The sequence below is a fragment of the Branchiostoma lanceolatum genome, chromosome 2 (assembly GCF_035083965.1).
Source record: "Branchiostoma lanceolatum isolate klBraLanc5 chromosome 2, klBraLanc5.hap2, whole genome shotgun sequence".
NCBI classification, from domain to species: Eukaryota; Metazoa; Chordata; class Leptocardii; order Amphioxiformes; family Branchiostomatidae; genus Branchiostoma; species Branchiostoma lanceolatum.
In genome coordinates, this window is record NC_089723.1 from 26833707 (window position 1) to 26847415 (window position 13709).

The 13709-nt window shown below is 42.2% G+C and overlaps 3 protein-coding genes across 3 annotated transcripts; 2 read left to right on the plus strand and 1 right to left on the minus strand.

The window, feature by feature from the left end:
- Positions 1 to 88: 88 nt before the first annotated feature.
- Positions 89 to 1298, plus strand: LOC136428286 (protein N-lysine methyltransferase METTL21D-like). Its single transcript, XM_066417680.1, has one exon. It carries the CDS (start codon positions 119 to 121, stop codon positions 923 to 925), a length of 807 nt encoding a protein of 268 aa, XP_066273777.1. The 5' UTR covers positions 89 to 118; the 3' UTR covers positions 926 to 1298.
- Positions 1299 to 2640: 1342 nt separating this feature from the next.
- Positions 2641 to 9045, plus strand: LOC136428285 (snRNA-activating protein complex subunit 3-like). Its single transcript, XM_066417679.1, has 11 exons — positions 2641 to 2825; positions 4579 to 4594; positions 4830 to 4897; positions 5410 to 5485; positions 5728 to 5844; positions 6295 to 6339; positions 6585 to 6686; positions 6989 to 7071; positions 7448 to 7612; positions 8196 to 8303; positions 8831 to 9045. Exons 1-11 carry the CDS (start codon positions 2641 to 2643, stop codon positions 8985 to 8987), a joined length of 1122 nt encoding a protein of 373 aa, XP_066273776.1. The 3' UTR covers positions 8988 to 9045.
- Positions 9046 to 11826: 2781 nt separating this feature from the next.
- On the minus strand, positions 11827 to 13592 carry LOC136428284 (cytoplasmic tRNA 2-thiolation protein 2-like). Its single transcript, XM_066417678.1, has one exon. It carries the CDS (start codon positions 13590 to 13592, stop codon positions 12330 to 12332), a length of 1263 nt encoding a protein of 420 aa, XP_066273775.1. The 3' UTR covers positions 11827 to 12329.
- Positions 13593 to 13709: the final 117 nt, after the last annotated feature.

The window sequence follows — 13709 nt, forward strand, 5'->3', positions numbered from 1 at the left end:
TTGATGTATTTCTATGTTTATTACTAGTAATTAAAATTGATGCCCGATTCAATAAAATTAATATCTATAACCAAGTATCTACACCCCTATAATATTTCAAAAGTCCATTGTTCCAAAAATGGCAGCTTCACTGGGCAAACTGTTCTGCAGAGAGGTTAAATTAGAGGATGAAAGTGTCCTCAAAGTCCAACAATGTGAAATAGGAGACGTGGGATGTGTAGTTTGGGATGCAGCCCTCGTCCTGGCCAAGTTTCTCGAGCTTGCTGCTGGAAAGTCAGCCAATAATAGCCAACAACCAGCGACTTCAAAGCTCTGCGATGTCACACTTCAGAACAAGACTGTTGTTGAACTGGGAGCGGGAACTGGAATTGTGGGAATCATGGCAGGAATACTAGGTGCAGATGTACGTATTACCGACCTGCAACAGTTCGTCCCCCTCATGGAACTCAACATCAAGGAGAACGCTGAGAGAATCCAAGGTTCAGTCAAGGCCAGCACATTGAAGTGGGGAGAGGACATCACACCATTCCTCCCACACCCTGACTACATCATATTCTCAGACTGCATCTACTACGAGGAGTCACTACAGCCTCTCATAGAGACCATTTCAGCCTTAGCGGGAAACCACACTGTGGTGCTGTGGTCTTACGAAGAACGTGCAATGGGACACAAGCAGAAGAAGAAGCCACGGCTGCAACAGAGGTTCTTCGAAGCAATTACGAAAGACTTCACTGTCGAGGAAGTGCCTCAAGACTCTCTACATGCTGTGTATAGAAGTGAAGATATACATGTGTTACGTATGGAGAGGAAAAGTCAGAACAATGATCAAAAGCACTTAAGACTAGAACATGCTACCAGTGCCACATTTAAGTATGGTATGACATATGAGACCAAGCGTACTATATCTGATGTCCCAGACCATTGAAAGTCCTTGGGTAGGCTGAACGATAGAATAAACTAACCCACATGCTTTGGTTCAGTCAAGAATAAACTGTGCTGCTCAAGCATTATCAATTGTGGGATCTTCACTGTATTAGCCGATTGGGATATTACTGCAATGTGCTGTAAAAGTCTGCTGACATGTTAGGTACTCAATAATAGTGGTAACAGTGCTATAGCTACTGCAAACACTGCCACATAATTCACATTTTGAGTTCTATGACTTCTGTGTCATACTTGATACATCCAATAATAGACAACTAAGCTGAGCCCAAAGTTTGTACATGTTTGTGCCTTTTAGATTTTGGTAGAGGAATGTTTCTTGTATCTTGATAGAAATAAACATTTGGTGAACCATTTTTTTCTTGGATGATTATTTCAACCTACCCATAGTTGTAACAGAAATTAACCATCAACAATGCTGCTGCATTATTTAACGTTAGTATAACTTGTTTAACTACATGTAAATACAAATTTCAAGATTACTAAACTAAGTAAAATGTCCATCAAAGAAATTTGTTGTGAAACAAACTACTATCAACCGTACCAGATCACACAACGATTTTTGCTGACACTCCATAATTGTATTTTGTAATTTTTTCACTCCACAAAATTTGTGTTGAATACCACAAATGTATATGAAAATGCTTCAGAACACTGACCACATTGATCAGCAACAGCAATGATCAAATTGATCATTCAAATTTAAAGTACCGTATGCATTACGACAGGAACAAAAGTTAATATTATTTTCAGGAAATGTTCCTTGTGTCTGCGACCATGTTTTTTAAAAACTTTGCTCTCAGAATGTCCATTGGCAGGAAGCCTGTTCCACAGTCAGGTGCCACTACTAGCCTGTGCTGTGGTGAGAATCGTCCCCAAATCTCCCCACCCGGCTGCAGGCCACAGCCACCACTGTTGTACAGCTAAAATTGGGGAGGAAGGACAAATCTGTGGGGCAGTGGACATCTTTGAACCGCGACCAAGGCCGCCACCGTCTCCGCCCCATCTACAATACTCTCGTGTCACGTGACCTAGTGACCTCTCGTAGGTCACGTGACAACCCAACTCAGAGCTGATGAAGGAGTGGTGGATGCCACCCGAAAGCTACTCAAGCTGCAATATTTTAGTCGTATCAGTTTAATTCCTCAATATTTCTATGACATCAGGCTTGATAAATTAGCTAATGTCTTTAAAAAAACAGATTTCCTCCTTTTAGGAACTTTTCCACGCAGTTGTAACACGTTCGTTATGTTGTTTGCGAAGTCCACTTCCAATTGCTTTGTTAGTCTATCTATGATAAGTAACAGATTTGACTGTCATAAGTTCTCATAACAGTTAGTCATATTTATTCTGTACCTTAATACCTTCATCAGGGGTGGTCATTGTCCACAATCCTTGAGGACAGTAATATGTAGACTTATTTCATGTAACACGCTATAGCACAACAAATTCTTCAACACTGGAGGAGCAAGAAAGGCTGTTATCATATTCTTTAGTGACAAAAATTTCTTCGCATTATTGTAAGTGTACAAAAAATTGTACCTTGATTTTTCTTGTAATCTTGGGAAGGTTGAGATATCTAATGGCTATTAAAGGTCTTGCTATTCATTCTGTCAGTCCTTGCTTGCAGATTTTGGCCAGCATTTCATATCGACAGGCAGCTGCAGTGCATCCGCAAGGTGGCGTTATTACATCAACATGGAGGTAGCATCGTCCGAAACGTTTTCTCCGCAGGTCCACGTGCAAGGTTTTGTTGACGAAGCAGTTAAGACCTTAGATGTCAGTGACCTGTACAGTAAAAGGGACATTCTGAAGTCCGTCACTTATGCAGCGGCCATGGGTGTGTCGATAGAAACTGTAGACGAGCTCAAGTCGGTTTGTAGGTAAGTGTTTTAAGGGGGAGGGGGGCGCATAGGATCATTTGTCACTTTGTGAATAATTTCTTCTTTTGTTACAACTATCGTTATGAGTACAGTAAATGATATGAAGCCAAACAGCATATGGCAAAGGTACCCGGGTCACGGGTGCCTCACTGGGCGCCGAGTAATGAACGCGTGAACAAAATGACGTCGTTGCTGGACGTCCAGCACCAAAGAAAGTTCATCACTAGAAATCCAGTGACGAACGGCTTTATTCCAGTAATGAAGCCCCCTCGGTGCTGGAATTCCAGCACTGAATCTTGCCTCGGTGCTCGGGTTCCAGAAATGAACTCCGCTCATCACTCGGCTTCTAGTGACAATCTCCGCTTGTCACTCGGGTGCCAGACAAGTAAACTGGTTCAAAGGTCATTCATCACTGGTTACCCAGTACTGAGGTTACTCGTCACTAGATAACCAGTAACGAAAGTCCCGCGGTCACGGGTTCCGCGCTGGATTTACCAGTGATGAGTGACTCTCTAGTGCTGGAAGCCGAGTGATGACATTATTTCGTTAGTGGCCTTCCAGTAATCACGTCCTATTATCACTGGAATGTTCCAGTGCTAACTATTAGACAATATTTTGAGTGCATTTTGAGTCGATACTAGCGTCCACCAAGCCCTCTTACCGGTGTATGAATCGTAGAATTCGGCAGAAAAGGGAATACTAGTAATCAGCCAGTAGAGTCAGTTCACAGTGAAGATCACATTTCGCCCGTTTGAACGGAACCTGCAAGTGAAACCCTGGCGTAGTTAGTCTGGCAGAGCCTTAGTCGATACCGCTACAGCGTACTACAGTAAGACAGCGCCGGGAACCTTTATATCGTATGATTTTTTAATGATTGATTTGTCAGTGTTATGTACTTTTGTGTAACACGAACAATTATTTATTCAAGCATCTAACGTTATATCTGGATATATTTTATTCACTAGTTTGACAGTTTGTAGTACATTTGTACCACATATGATATCGCAGCTACTAGCGTCTTCGGAAAGCCAGAACGTAAAATCTAATTTGGTTAGTAATGTGATCGACCGTCACTTGAATTTGTATTTTGGCCTTTTTTCGTAAGTGTAACGTTACGTAAATTGACGCGTACGTTAGCGTAAACTGCAGAGAACCAACTGCAGATCGGATTAGCTGGCTCGGTTTACAATTACGGTGCGGAATCTATCGTCACCAGATCAGGTTTGCCACAACGGAATATTTGTCAATGGTTTTCCAGCTCCGTCGGTACTCTCATCTCTCGGTTTCCAGTGATAATTCAGGGATTTCCAGTAACGAAGTCGCGTCATTGCTGGACGCCCACAGATGACAAAACTTCATCACTGGAAGTCTAGCGATGAAGGCACCTTCGGTGCTGGACGCCGAGTGATTACTAAGGAACCCGTGACCCTGGTACTTTTGCCAGCATATGTGTAGGAATGTGTAGTGTTGCCGTGACGTAAGTGTTGCCATAGAACGTTTTTGTTTGTTTCCATTTACGGCCATGCGCGTTAGAGCGTTCTCCGAACGCGCACATTTTTTTTTACTCTAGTCAGACTACATGAGTATGAACGTTTACTGTTCATCATCAACAAGTAGAATAGTTTGCTTTTTGGCATATATTGTAAACTAACTATGAACAGGTTTAAATGTATCTTCCAGGGGGTTTAGAAGCACGTTAGTCATATACTTATCCTCTCAAATTGATAGTGTTTTTTTTTTCTTCAACTTACAGCATGGAGACACTGAAGGTGAGGTTTGTCAACGCTTGTCACTTTATACTATCCTTAAATCAGTATATGATATTTTTGAAACGTCCGACTTTAATACATGATTTAATTGTCCACTTTTCAATTATAATTTTTCAGTTGCATGTTTTTAATGTTGACATTATAATCCTTCATTCCATAATTTGCATTCATGCATGTGGTTCAGCTACATAGATGATGTCTTTTCCTGGCTAAAAGTGCTGTACTTTTGCTGCAGTGCCCCCTAGAGGACGTTCACAGAGATGCAGCAGAGGTACCAACGGGGACAGAGTTGGTCACTCTGGGGTAAGACAAGAAGATGTCATACCAATTGACAGTTCCTCATAGTTGTGATGTTACTGGGCTCCATTCTCGTATCCTCCCAAAGGTTTGGTTTTTCAAAGTTAAGAGAATCCTTTGCATTCACTTATTAATCTATTTTTTCACTCATTTATTCAACAACTTACAAGAAATGGCAGAAATAATCAGAATCAACCTTCAAAACAAATTTGTGAAATGTACATAATCAGGCAAATGATTATCAATAACGTAGAAAACATTTCCACTCCTACCACAAAATTAGGTCCCCATGAACATAACTCAATTTAAAGTAGTACTACTATTGCTGTCTATAATATAATGGAGGCATGCCATCAACTGGGGCAGATATCTGCTAACATGAGGCCTTAGTGTCTTTTGTGCCAAAATAAATCAAGAATTGCTGAAACTTTGATTTACTACCTTCTTAAATTTATAATGTTACAGTTCGTATATGTGCAAATGCACAGTGCAATAATTTTTGTAACTTTTTTCCACAGGTTAAGAAAGAGATACCTAGACTCCAAACCCAACATCAACAAAAACTGCAAGTTCACAGTGTTGTCCTGGAACCAGGTTAGTTAGTTAACTACTAGTAGTTAGTTAACTTTTCCATGGCCCTAACCTGGGATCCAGTCTTGTTAGCGATCATTGGAAGCAGACCAAAGCTAACAATGCTGGATGCCAGGCTACTATAGCCTTCCATTAATGATTGAAAGAAAAAAAGGCTTCCCCTTGGCAAAAAAATATTGCCCTTGGCCCTCCCCAGGTAGCTAATACAGTCCCTTAATGAGGTGTTTCTTCCCGTTGTCCAATAGGAGCATGCGTACCAGGACGTGAAGCCGCCCCCAGAGAGAGAGGTCAAACCCCAGTCTGCCGTCCTGCAGGTCGCAGTGTTCCACCCAAGCAAGAAGAACAGACAGAAGCACAAAGGGGTGAGGTGAAACTGACACAGGCTGTTAGCTAGTCTTTTGGATGCCCCACACTAACAAAAGAAAGAAATTAGATGCCCTCCTTTAGAAGTGGATACCCAGAGACTCAGTTTCCCTAGAAATTACATACATATGTCTTCACTCCACACACATTGCCACTGTTGTTTATTCCTCATACCAGGCACTGGGGACAGTATAAAAATTGATAGACAGCTGCAAATCCTATAGCAAAAGCCTGACCCAGTCTAACTTCAATGACTGCATTTCTGATCAATTCTAATATGTTGATGCCATAGCCCCGCCCACCTCTGTCAAAACAAAGAAATGCAAAATAAAACATAAAAATGCAGCAAATATTTGATGGACAAGCAGCCACTCTCTCATTGTTTCCATCAACCCCATGCTCTCTGTAAACAAGGTTGTTTTACATGGTGAACCTACATTGTGTTTCAGAAAAGAATGAGGCTTGCTCAGGAGTACAGAGTCCTAGGTTATCAGGTATGGGATGCTTTATCCTTCCATCTCTTCCAATTCAATTTGCTGTTTCTCATCTTTTTGCAGGAAAGTTATGGAGCGAACGGGCAAGATAAAGATAATAAAAGAAACACTAGATATACTGATTTACACCGTACCACAAAATATATTAAGCGCTGTAAACCTATAGTATTCATCAATCTCACCTAATTTTCAAACAGTCGGCCATAGTCTTTTCTGAAGAATTTTTCCATTGTCAACTTTTGCAGAAACTTACAGATCTGCGAGATGCCATCACATGTATAGCGGACCATACCATTGCTGGGGAATACAGTGAGCGCCCCTGCAACGTTCCTGACATCAGGGCTAAGGTTTGATTCTGATTTGCATAAAATGCATCTACATATATGAAACTCTACCTTAGCTACCTACACCCCAATGATTTCAAAAACCCTTTACCCTTTCTCCTTTTATCTTCCAAAGTTTCTAACAAAAACACCCCTGCAGTTCCAAAACAAGCTGCTAGGTGCTCAAACCTATAGCACTTCTTTTTTGCAACCCCAAAAGCTATCTGCTATCCCATGATGTATAATTAGCAATGGTGATGTAATTAGTGTGTTATCATTTACACTGGTCGCTTCAACTTTACCAACTACTTCATTTCTTCTCACAGGATATCTACAAGTCAGCCTACTTCTTCATAGAGAATGTCTTCTACAATGACCTGAGATATGAAGACAACAGAGACCTTAGCAAGTACGTTTGGATGAGTTCTCACTACAATCATGTGTATTGATATTCATCCCATAACAACAAACAAAGGCAACACAACTGTAGGTACAGCAAGGCTATTTGACTGAAATGTAGGCAGTGTAAGTGGAATAGTTGTTGTTAGGTTTGTTTTGTTTGTTGTTTGTTTCTACTTTCGTGGGCGTGACTTCTAATCAGCTGTCTGCCAGAGAATTTGACTTTACCTAAAGAAACCATTTAGGCAATTTTTTGATTAGCTTACAGCTGGTTAGAAGCTATGCACACAAAAGTGGAAACTTCAGCCCGGTCTCCACCAACCTCTGCTTGGAGAGTTGAATGTATGTACCTTGATACAAAAAACAAACCTTGTTTTTCTGTCTAGGAATGTTCGTGAATGGAAGCAGAACAAACATGAAGGAAAGGGTTCATACACAACCCAGAACATGGAGGATGTAAAGTTCAACGACCTCCACATCAGACTGGGGTACCCTTACCTGTACTGCCACCAGGGGGACTGTGAACACATGATCATATTTAAGGACCTTAGGTGAGAAGGGGTTGAAAAAATGGTATCCACTACAATATCTGGGAAGATCTTTAGACCCTTTTTGACTGACCCTTACCTTTAACCTCATGACCTCTATGAAAAGTGCATTGCAGGTAGATTTGAGCTTCTCATGAATAAACAAAGGATGAAACAAACAAACAAAATAATTGTATGATATGTGCCTAAAATGTTCAGCCTGGAATCCATCGTTGTTAGCTTTAGTCCGCTTCCAACGGTCGCTACACCGTGACTGGATTCCAGGCTACTGCAATGAAGGGTGTAGAGCTTAGAGCTAACAGGTGCTGGATACAGACATGTACAGTTTGTAGCCTTAGTAATATCCTGCATCCAAATCCAGATCTTTCTCACCATTTTATCATCTTTCCTAAAGCTAAGGATACTTGCCTTAGTAGAGGTAAGAGTTACATCAGATAAAATTTTCAGGCTAGTCACAAGCTTGGCATCAAATTCCTGATTCCTGACATTCTTGACTTGGAGATAATGAGACCTATATTATTACCTACAATCCAGGAAACGACCATGTCCATGTCAGAGGTACAAAGTTGTTCTCTTGTTGTTCCAGGATGTTCCATGCGGATGACTGTCGAGACGAAGGCCTGTACCCCCTGATGGTGGACAGGTACCGCTTCAGGAGGCAGATGTGTCGAGTCTGCGCCACCTTCACAGCTAAGTAAGTACAACATAGTGGTCTGTCTGTCTGTCTAAAGCCCCTGTCACACATTCAGAACCTTCCCATGTCTTTGCTCCCAACCACTCCCCAAGCAAGGTTGGTGCTGAGTTGGCAGTAGCCTGGAATCCATCCTATTCAAGCTGAAGTTCGCTCCTCTGATCAAATCACATCCAAGCAAAACATGACTTTCCCAACTTCAATTTTGTCTAGACAGCTGGGGCAAACGACTTTTAAGACTAGTAGGCAACCTTTAAGAACCAACTCCCAACCACAGTTATCTTCCTCACCACTACTAACCATGGTTTGGATGGAGAAGGTTGGGAGGCCATGGTCAGCTATGTGTGAGTTGTCTCACTGGGCAACATGGCTTTAGAGCAGTATTTCAAACCTTGCTCATAAAACTGGGAACAAATCCTTATTAAGTTATTCAATAAGATTGTAAAACCAATTGTAAAATGTTGTACTTTTTTTCTAACTTGTCAAAATGTAGCTGATCTTGGTCTCACACCTATGTTCTTGTTCTTCAGATGGGTGACATATGATGACCAGTTGGCAGAGGAGAGCCCCTGCTTTTTCTGTGATATTTGCTTCAAAGCCCTGCACTACAAGGACCAAACCAAACTGGCAGATTTCGAAGCCTATCCATATGTGGACATGGGAATATTCAACATAGCTATAGTTTAGCAAGAGTAGCTATATACACAACAGTGTCATTGTTTAATAAAAGTTTAGTGCACCTACATTTCAGTTGTTATTTCTTTTCATGAAGTACATGTACATGCTGAGATCCCATTTTGGTGTTTCCTTTTCTGAAAATTTCCCTTTATTTTATGTACCCTTCTTGAAACAACACTAAAACCTTAGGGTATTAAAAAGTGTTTCAAGCATTCTGAATCTGAGCATTCTTTTTAAAGTGTTTTCATAGAACTCAATCTGCTTCTTTCTTTTTTTACCAGACCAACTTACACATGAATCTAATTTGTCCAAATCAAAACTCAAGACAAGAAATCAAGTGAAGACTAATCACTTATCATTCAAAAGCCATGCAACACCTTAGCAACAAAAAGTTACTCATACATTGCACTTTCTATATGAAACAGTAACATGTATCTGAATTGTACTGATGGTAGTTTTCCCAATCTGCACTAATTATGTATCATAAAATGGCAACCTCACACATTGTCAGCTTCATTTCCATTGGCACACATTTACTGATGATATGGCTTTGATTCAGAAGAGCATCTTCTACTTGATTATATGAAGTTTTTTAACTAGTCTCAAAGCACATGTTGGGTTGAAATATTGTAACGTTTTATGATGGCCAGTCTTCACTGACAGGCGAGGGCCACCTGGAGTTTTACCCAACATCTGCTTGGACATTAAACTTTCAATAAATAGTTTGTTAAAAGCTCCGACATCTAATGTTTGTACCATCACTGTGTACAGGTGTAGCACTTGTAACAGCTGTGCATCCCCCCTTCACCTTTCTGTTCACTTAGACCCTTGTGTGACATGGGAGGGCAATCTAAGGGTTACAGCGTTTTTAGTTGGACCCCCTGGACATCTCTTCAACCCCAGTTCATCCCAATGGTCATCCTCTATATCATAACACTGGGTAAACTTCTTACACACAAAGTAGATACAGTCGTTGCACACCGTAGCAAACTTGTTCAGGTACTCCAGCTTGTTGGTTGGCCGGATGTGGAACCATTGCCCAGAAGAGATGACGAAACAGTCCACCTCACTGCGGTACCCGCCCATGACGTATATGACCCCGCGAGCGGACACCATCCCGTGATCGGAGCGCCGAGTTGGCAGTAGTGTCACAAATTCCCACTCCTCAGCCGCGGGGGAGTAACTGAGCATCTGGTCAGTGTAATGCGGGAAACCACCGCTGATATAGATGGCTCCCACACACGAAGTGACAGCGTGGCGCCGTGAACCTTTAGGTAGTGGTGTGATATAGACCCACTCATCAGCAACAGGGTTGTACTTCTCCACTGATGGTAACGCAGAGAAGTAGTGTTGTCGGCCACCGATGGCATACAGGTGGTCATCTAACGCTACCAGTCCGAAATCTGCCCGTCCCTGTAACACAGGGGCTATCTCTGTCCAAGTGTCGGTCATGGGATTGTAGCGGAAGTTCTTCCTCTGTAGATCCCTACACTTGAAGTCCACAAAGCCACCAACAACATACAGGTAGTTGTCCATGACCGCCACTCCACAAGAGACGGAGCTCCCCCTATCTGGAAGAGATGTGAATGACACCCACTTGTCTTCACCCTCACTGTAGTAGTAGACAGGTCGGGTTTTGCTGGCATTCTCTTCATGTGCCCCTAACACGACGACAGAACATCTCAGCTTGTGTCTCAACTCCCAGATATAGTTCTTCTGCTCTTTGCTCAGTCTTTGAAAAGATTCTTCCGTCATGACTTCTGCTAGGTTATCACTCAAGTAGCCATAAATGACGTCTTGGACATTCGTTATGGCGTACGTCTGCGCTGTGGACAAAATCGTGTGCCAGTTTTTCCCGTTGATATTCGCCCTGATAAATTTTTCTGGAAGAACTATCTGAAGGAAGCTTACAGTGTCCAGCATGTCAAGGAAGCAGTCTTGTGGTATTTCGAGAATGTCTGTGTGCATGTAGTCAAGAAGGGGTTTGAAGACGTTTGGAGGTATAGACTGTAGATTAACAACATCTTCTGTGCTCTCTTTCATTCCGGAGGAAAACATAGCTCGAAAGTAGTCACTCTTTTCCCCAAGAACTGCCTTGTTGGCAGGGAAGTTTTCTCCATCAATGCAGATACTGATATCACATGTCTGTGAATAGTTTATACACCCCTGCTGCCGAACACCATTGACTTCTGCTGGATCAAAGGTAGCCATTGTTTACAGTAATTCTTGACAACAGTACCAGCAAAACTCCGTTCAGAGGTGAGCTTTATCGACAAAATTACCGTACTACGTTACTTATTGTCAGTCCGGCGATGAGGGAGGGGGGCGAACTATTAAACGGGTCGACGCCCAAGCCACGATCACGTTGTATTCATTTCACGTTCTGCTGCTGCCTCGTACCGCGGCTTTTGTGAAACCCCAACATATTAGATTAGTAATACTTGCCTTCTAAATTGAAACTATTGGCGACGTTTTCCCTCCAGCGTCAGTCAAATGCGATCCCAAACTTCCATGTTGCGTTCGACCATAATTTTGCATCATGGCGAGGACCCATTGACAGCTGTAGTAGTGTGGCCAGTGCAGTATACTCTGGTGCCTGACTACTAGCCATTTTCATCACGCCTAGTTTTTGCTTTGCCTGTAACTTTTCCTGGCGAATTTTGTTTTCCCCAATTCTTAAAGTACTTTGTGATCCTTTCTTTCTTTTGCCATTTGAATTACTCGACTTAAGTGATCTAACTTGAAATAATATAACGTTACATGGGGAATGTAGAAATCATACACGTAACATTGCACATGCAAACGTTCTATACACACACACACACACGAACACACACACACGAACACAAACTATTTCTTTTGTTTATTTGTGAAAATGAAAAATATCATTACCAGTAATTGTAACAAATATACCGTTAACAAAGGATTAATGTTACATGCCAGAAACCTTGAATATTAGACTTCCAAAATCATTTATTTCAGAACCATTCAATAACACAGAACTATCATGAAATAGAATTTGTTGACACAATGAAAATATCTACCTTGCCCGAAACTGTTTTTTGTGTTAAATGTTCATGTCACTAGAAATGAATTCAAAATACATGTCATTTGTATTCTGGTGAATGTAATCAAATTCTACCACATAAATAAAAACAGCACATAGTTTTCTTTTAATTGATGCAGTAATGGGGTATACGATCTAGAGACAATTGTCTTATTCATCTTTCACAATTTCTACAAATGCAATCATCTCTATGTCTATGAATAACCTTAACACTTGTTCTTCCAGTTTTTTGTTCTAAGCCATTTTTTTTTATTACTCTATCAACAGTCTGTCTTTCAATCCGTCTAGTCATGTAAAAGTTGGTCTGACAGAGCTGAGAAGTCACCAAAGTCTGCTACAGTGAGAGAACAACCATGGCAGAGTTCTGGGCCAGTTGCCACACATTTATTATCATCTTCTGATGCACCTGATGTCTTATACACACTAGACTGTAATGGTCCCTGCTGTCCAGTGTCCAGGGGTGCCTTACACATGGCACATCGCTCATGTCCTTCTGGCATGTTCTCCGGATCCTGCGACACACAAAGTTTGGCCCCTGTTCTGAACACGGTACTGACAGTGGACGGGAAGTTCACTTGTAACCCGCTGATGAAGGCTTCCGTCAGATGGCCGATGCTCGCTTTTTCAGCGGCTCTTGTTGACAGTGTGGGCAGGAACACGGACTCCAGCTGGCATATGGTGTTGTACATGGAAATCTCCTTCGCAATGAAGTCCCTCATTGGTCGAACTATGACGACATCTCCGTGCCTGTCGTCTGCGAATCCGGTGTTGAGCGGAAGAGCTGATCCTCTACCTTGTGCAATGTTGGCCATGATGCGTACAGACAGTCTGGTTCCGCTGTCGCCAACCATGACTTTCGTGTAGCCATGCATCCTGGCCACTTTGACGAGGAGTTTAGAACGAAGCATCTGCAGTAAATCTTCCTTGGCTGTTAGAGACTTGGCTTGCTCAAACAGTCTCTTTAACCTGTCTGCACTGGAGTCATCAGTAGAGAGTGTCTTCACCTGCCTCTCTACATCTTCAGTTGTATCTTGAGATGTTTCAGCACAGTTTGACACGGTAACTGGCAAATCTGCCTCTGTAGAGTGCTCACTCATAAAATCCTCCAACATTACACGGTAGACTGGGAAACCACTATCCTCTGCTATCTTAGACACTATCTGCAGAGCTTGCTGTCGCTGATCCACATCAAACCCTTGGATGATACAGCCTTCATCTATGAAGACTACACCCGGTTCGATCCTGAGCCTCTTCTTTTGAGTTCCTTCCTCCATGCCTCGTTTGACCAGATGTAGAAGGGCAGCAGAGGACGGTCCTCCCGAGAAAGCCAACAAAACTCTCTCTCCTGGCTGAACTACTCTCGTCTTTCCCAGCCCTGAGCGGAACTTGTGTGTGAAGTAGTTCAGGAAACACTCCCTGCAGAAAGCCGCGCTTGTCTGAACAACTAGCACGGCGGCTTTTCCACACCGCACACAGTTCTTCTTCTTAGCTGTGGGCAGCCTCTGAGGTAACATGTCCGCTTCAGAAACTTGTCCTCCGCATTCCATCGCAACGCCGAGTCACAGATATCGTAACTAAAGAACAAAATGTTTCAAATGACGACTGACTGTCCTGCCCAGGTCTGAAGTGACGCTACAGTCTTTTTCTCTCTTGTGGAACAGTTT

Excerpts from the sequence above, each read along its gene's own strand:
- LOC136428284 (XM_066417678.1), bottom strand. The coding sequence starts at position 13,592 with ATGGAATGCGGAGGACAAGTTTCTGAAGCGGACATGTTACCTCAGAGG.
- LOC136428285 (XM_066417679.1), top strand. The coding sequence starts at position 2,641 with ATGGAGGTAGCATCGTCCGAAACGTTTTCTCCGCAGGTCCACGTGCAA. Across the intron at positions 7,613-8,195 it reads ATCATATTTAAGGACCTTAG|GATGTTCCATGCGGATGACT; the intron begins GTGAGAAGGGGT and ends TTGTTGTTCCAG. Across the intron at positions 8,304-8,830 it reads TGCGCCACCTTCACAGCTAA|ATGGGTGACATATGATGACC; the intron begins GTAAGTACAACA and ends CTTGTTCTTCAG.
- LOC136428286 (XM_066417680.1), top strand. The coding sequence starts at position 119 with ATGGCAGCTTCACTGGGCAAACTGTTCTGCAGAGAGGTTAAATTAGAG.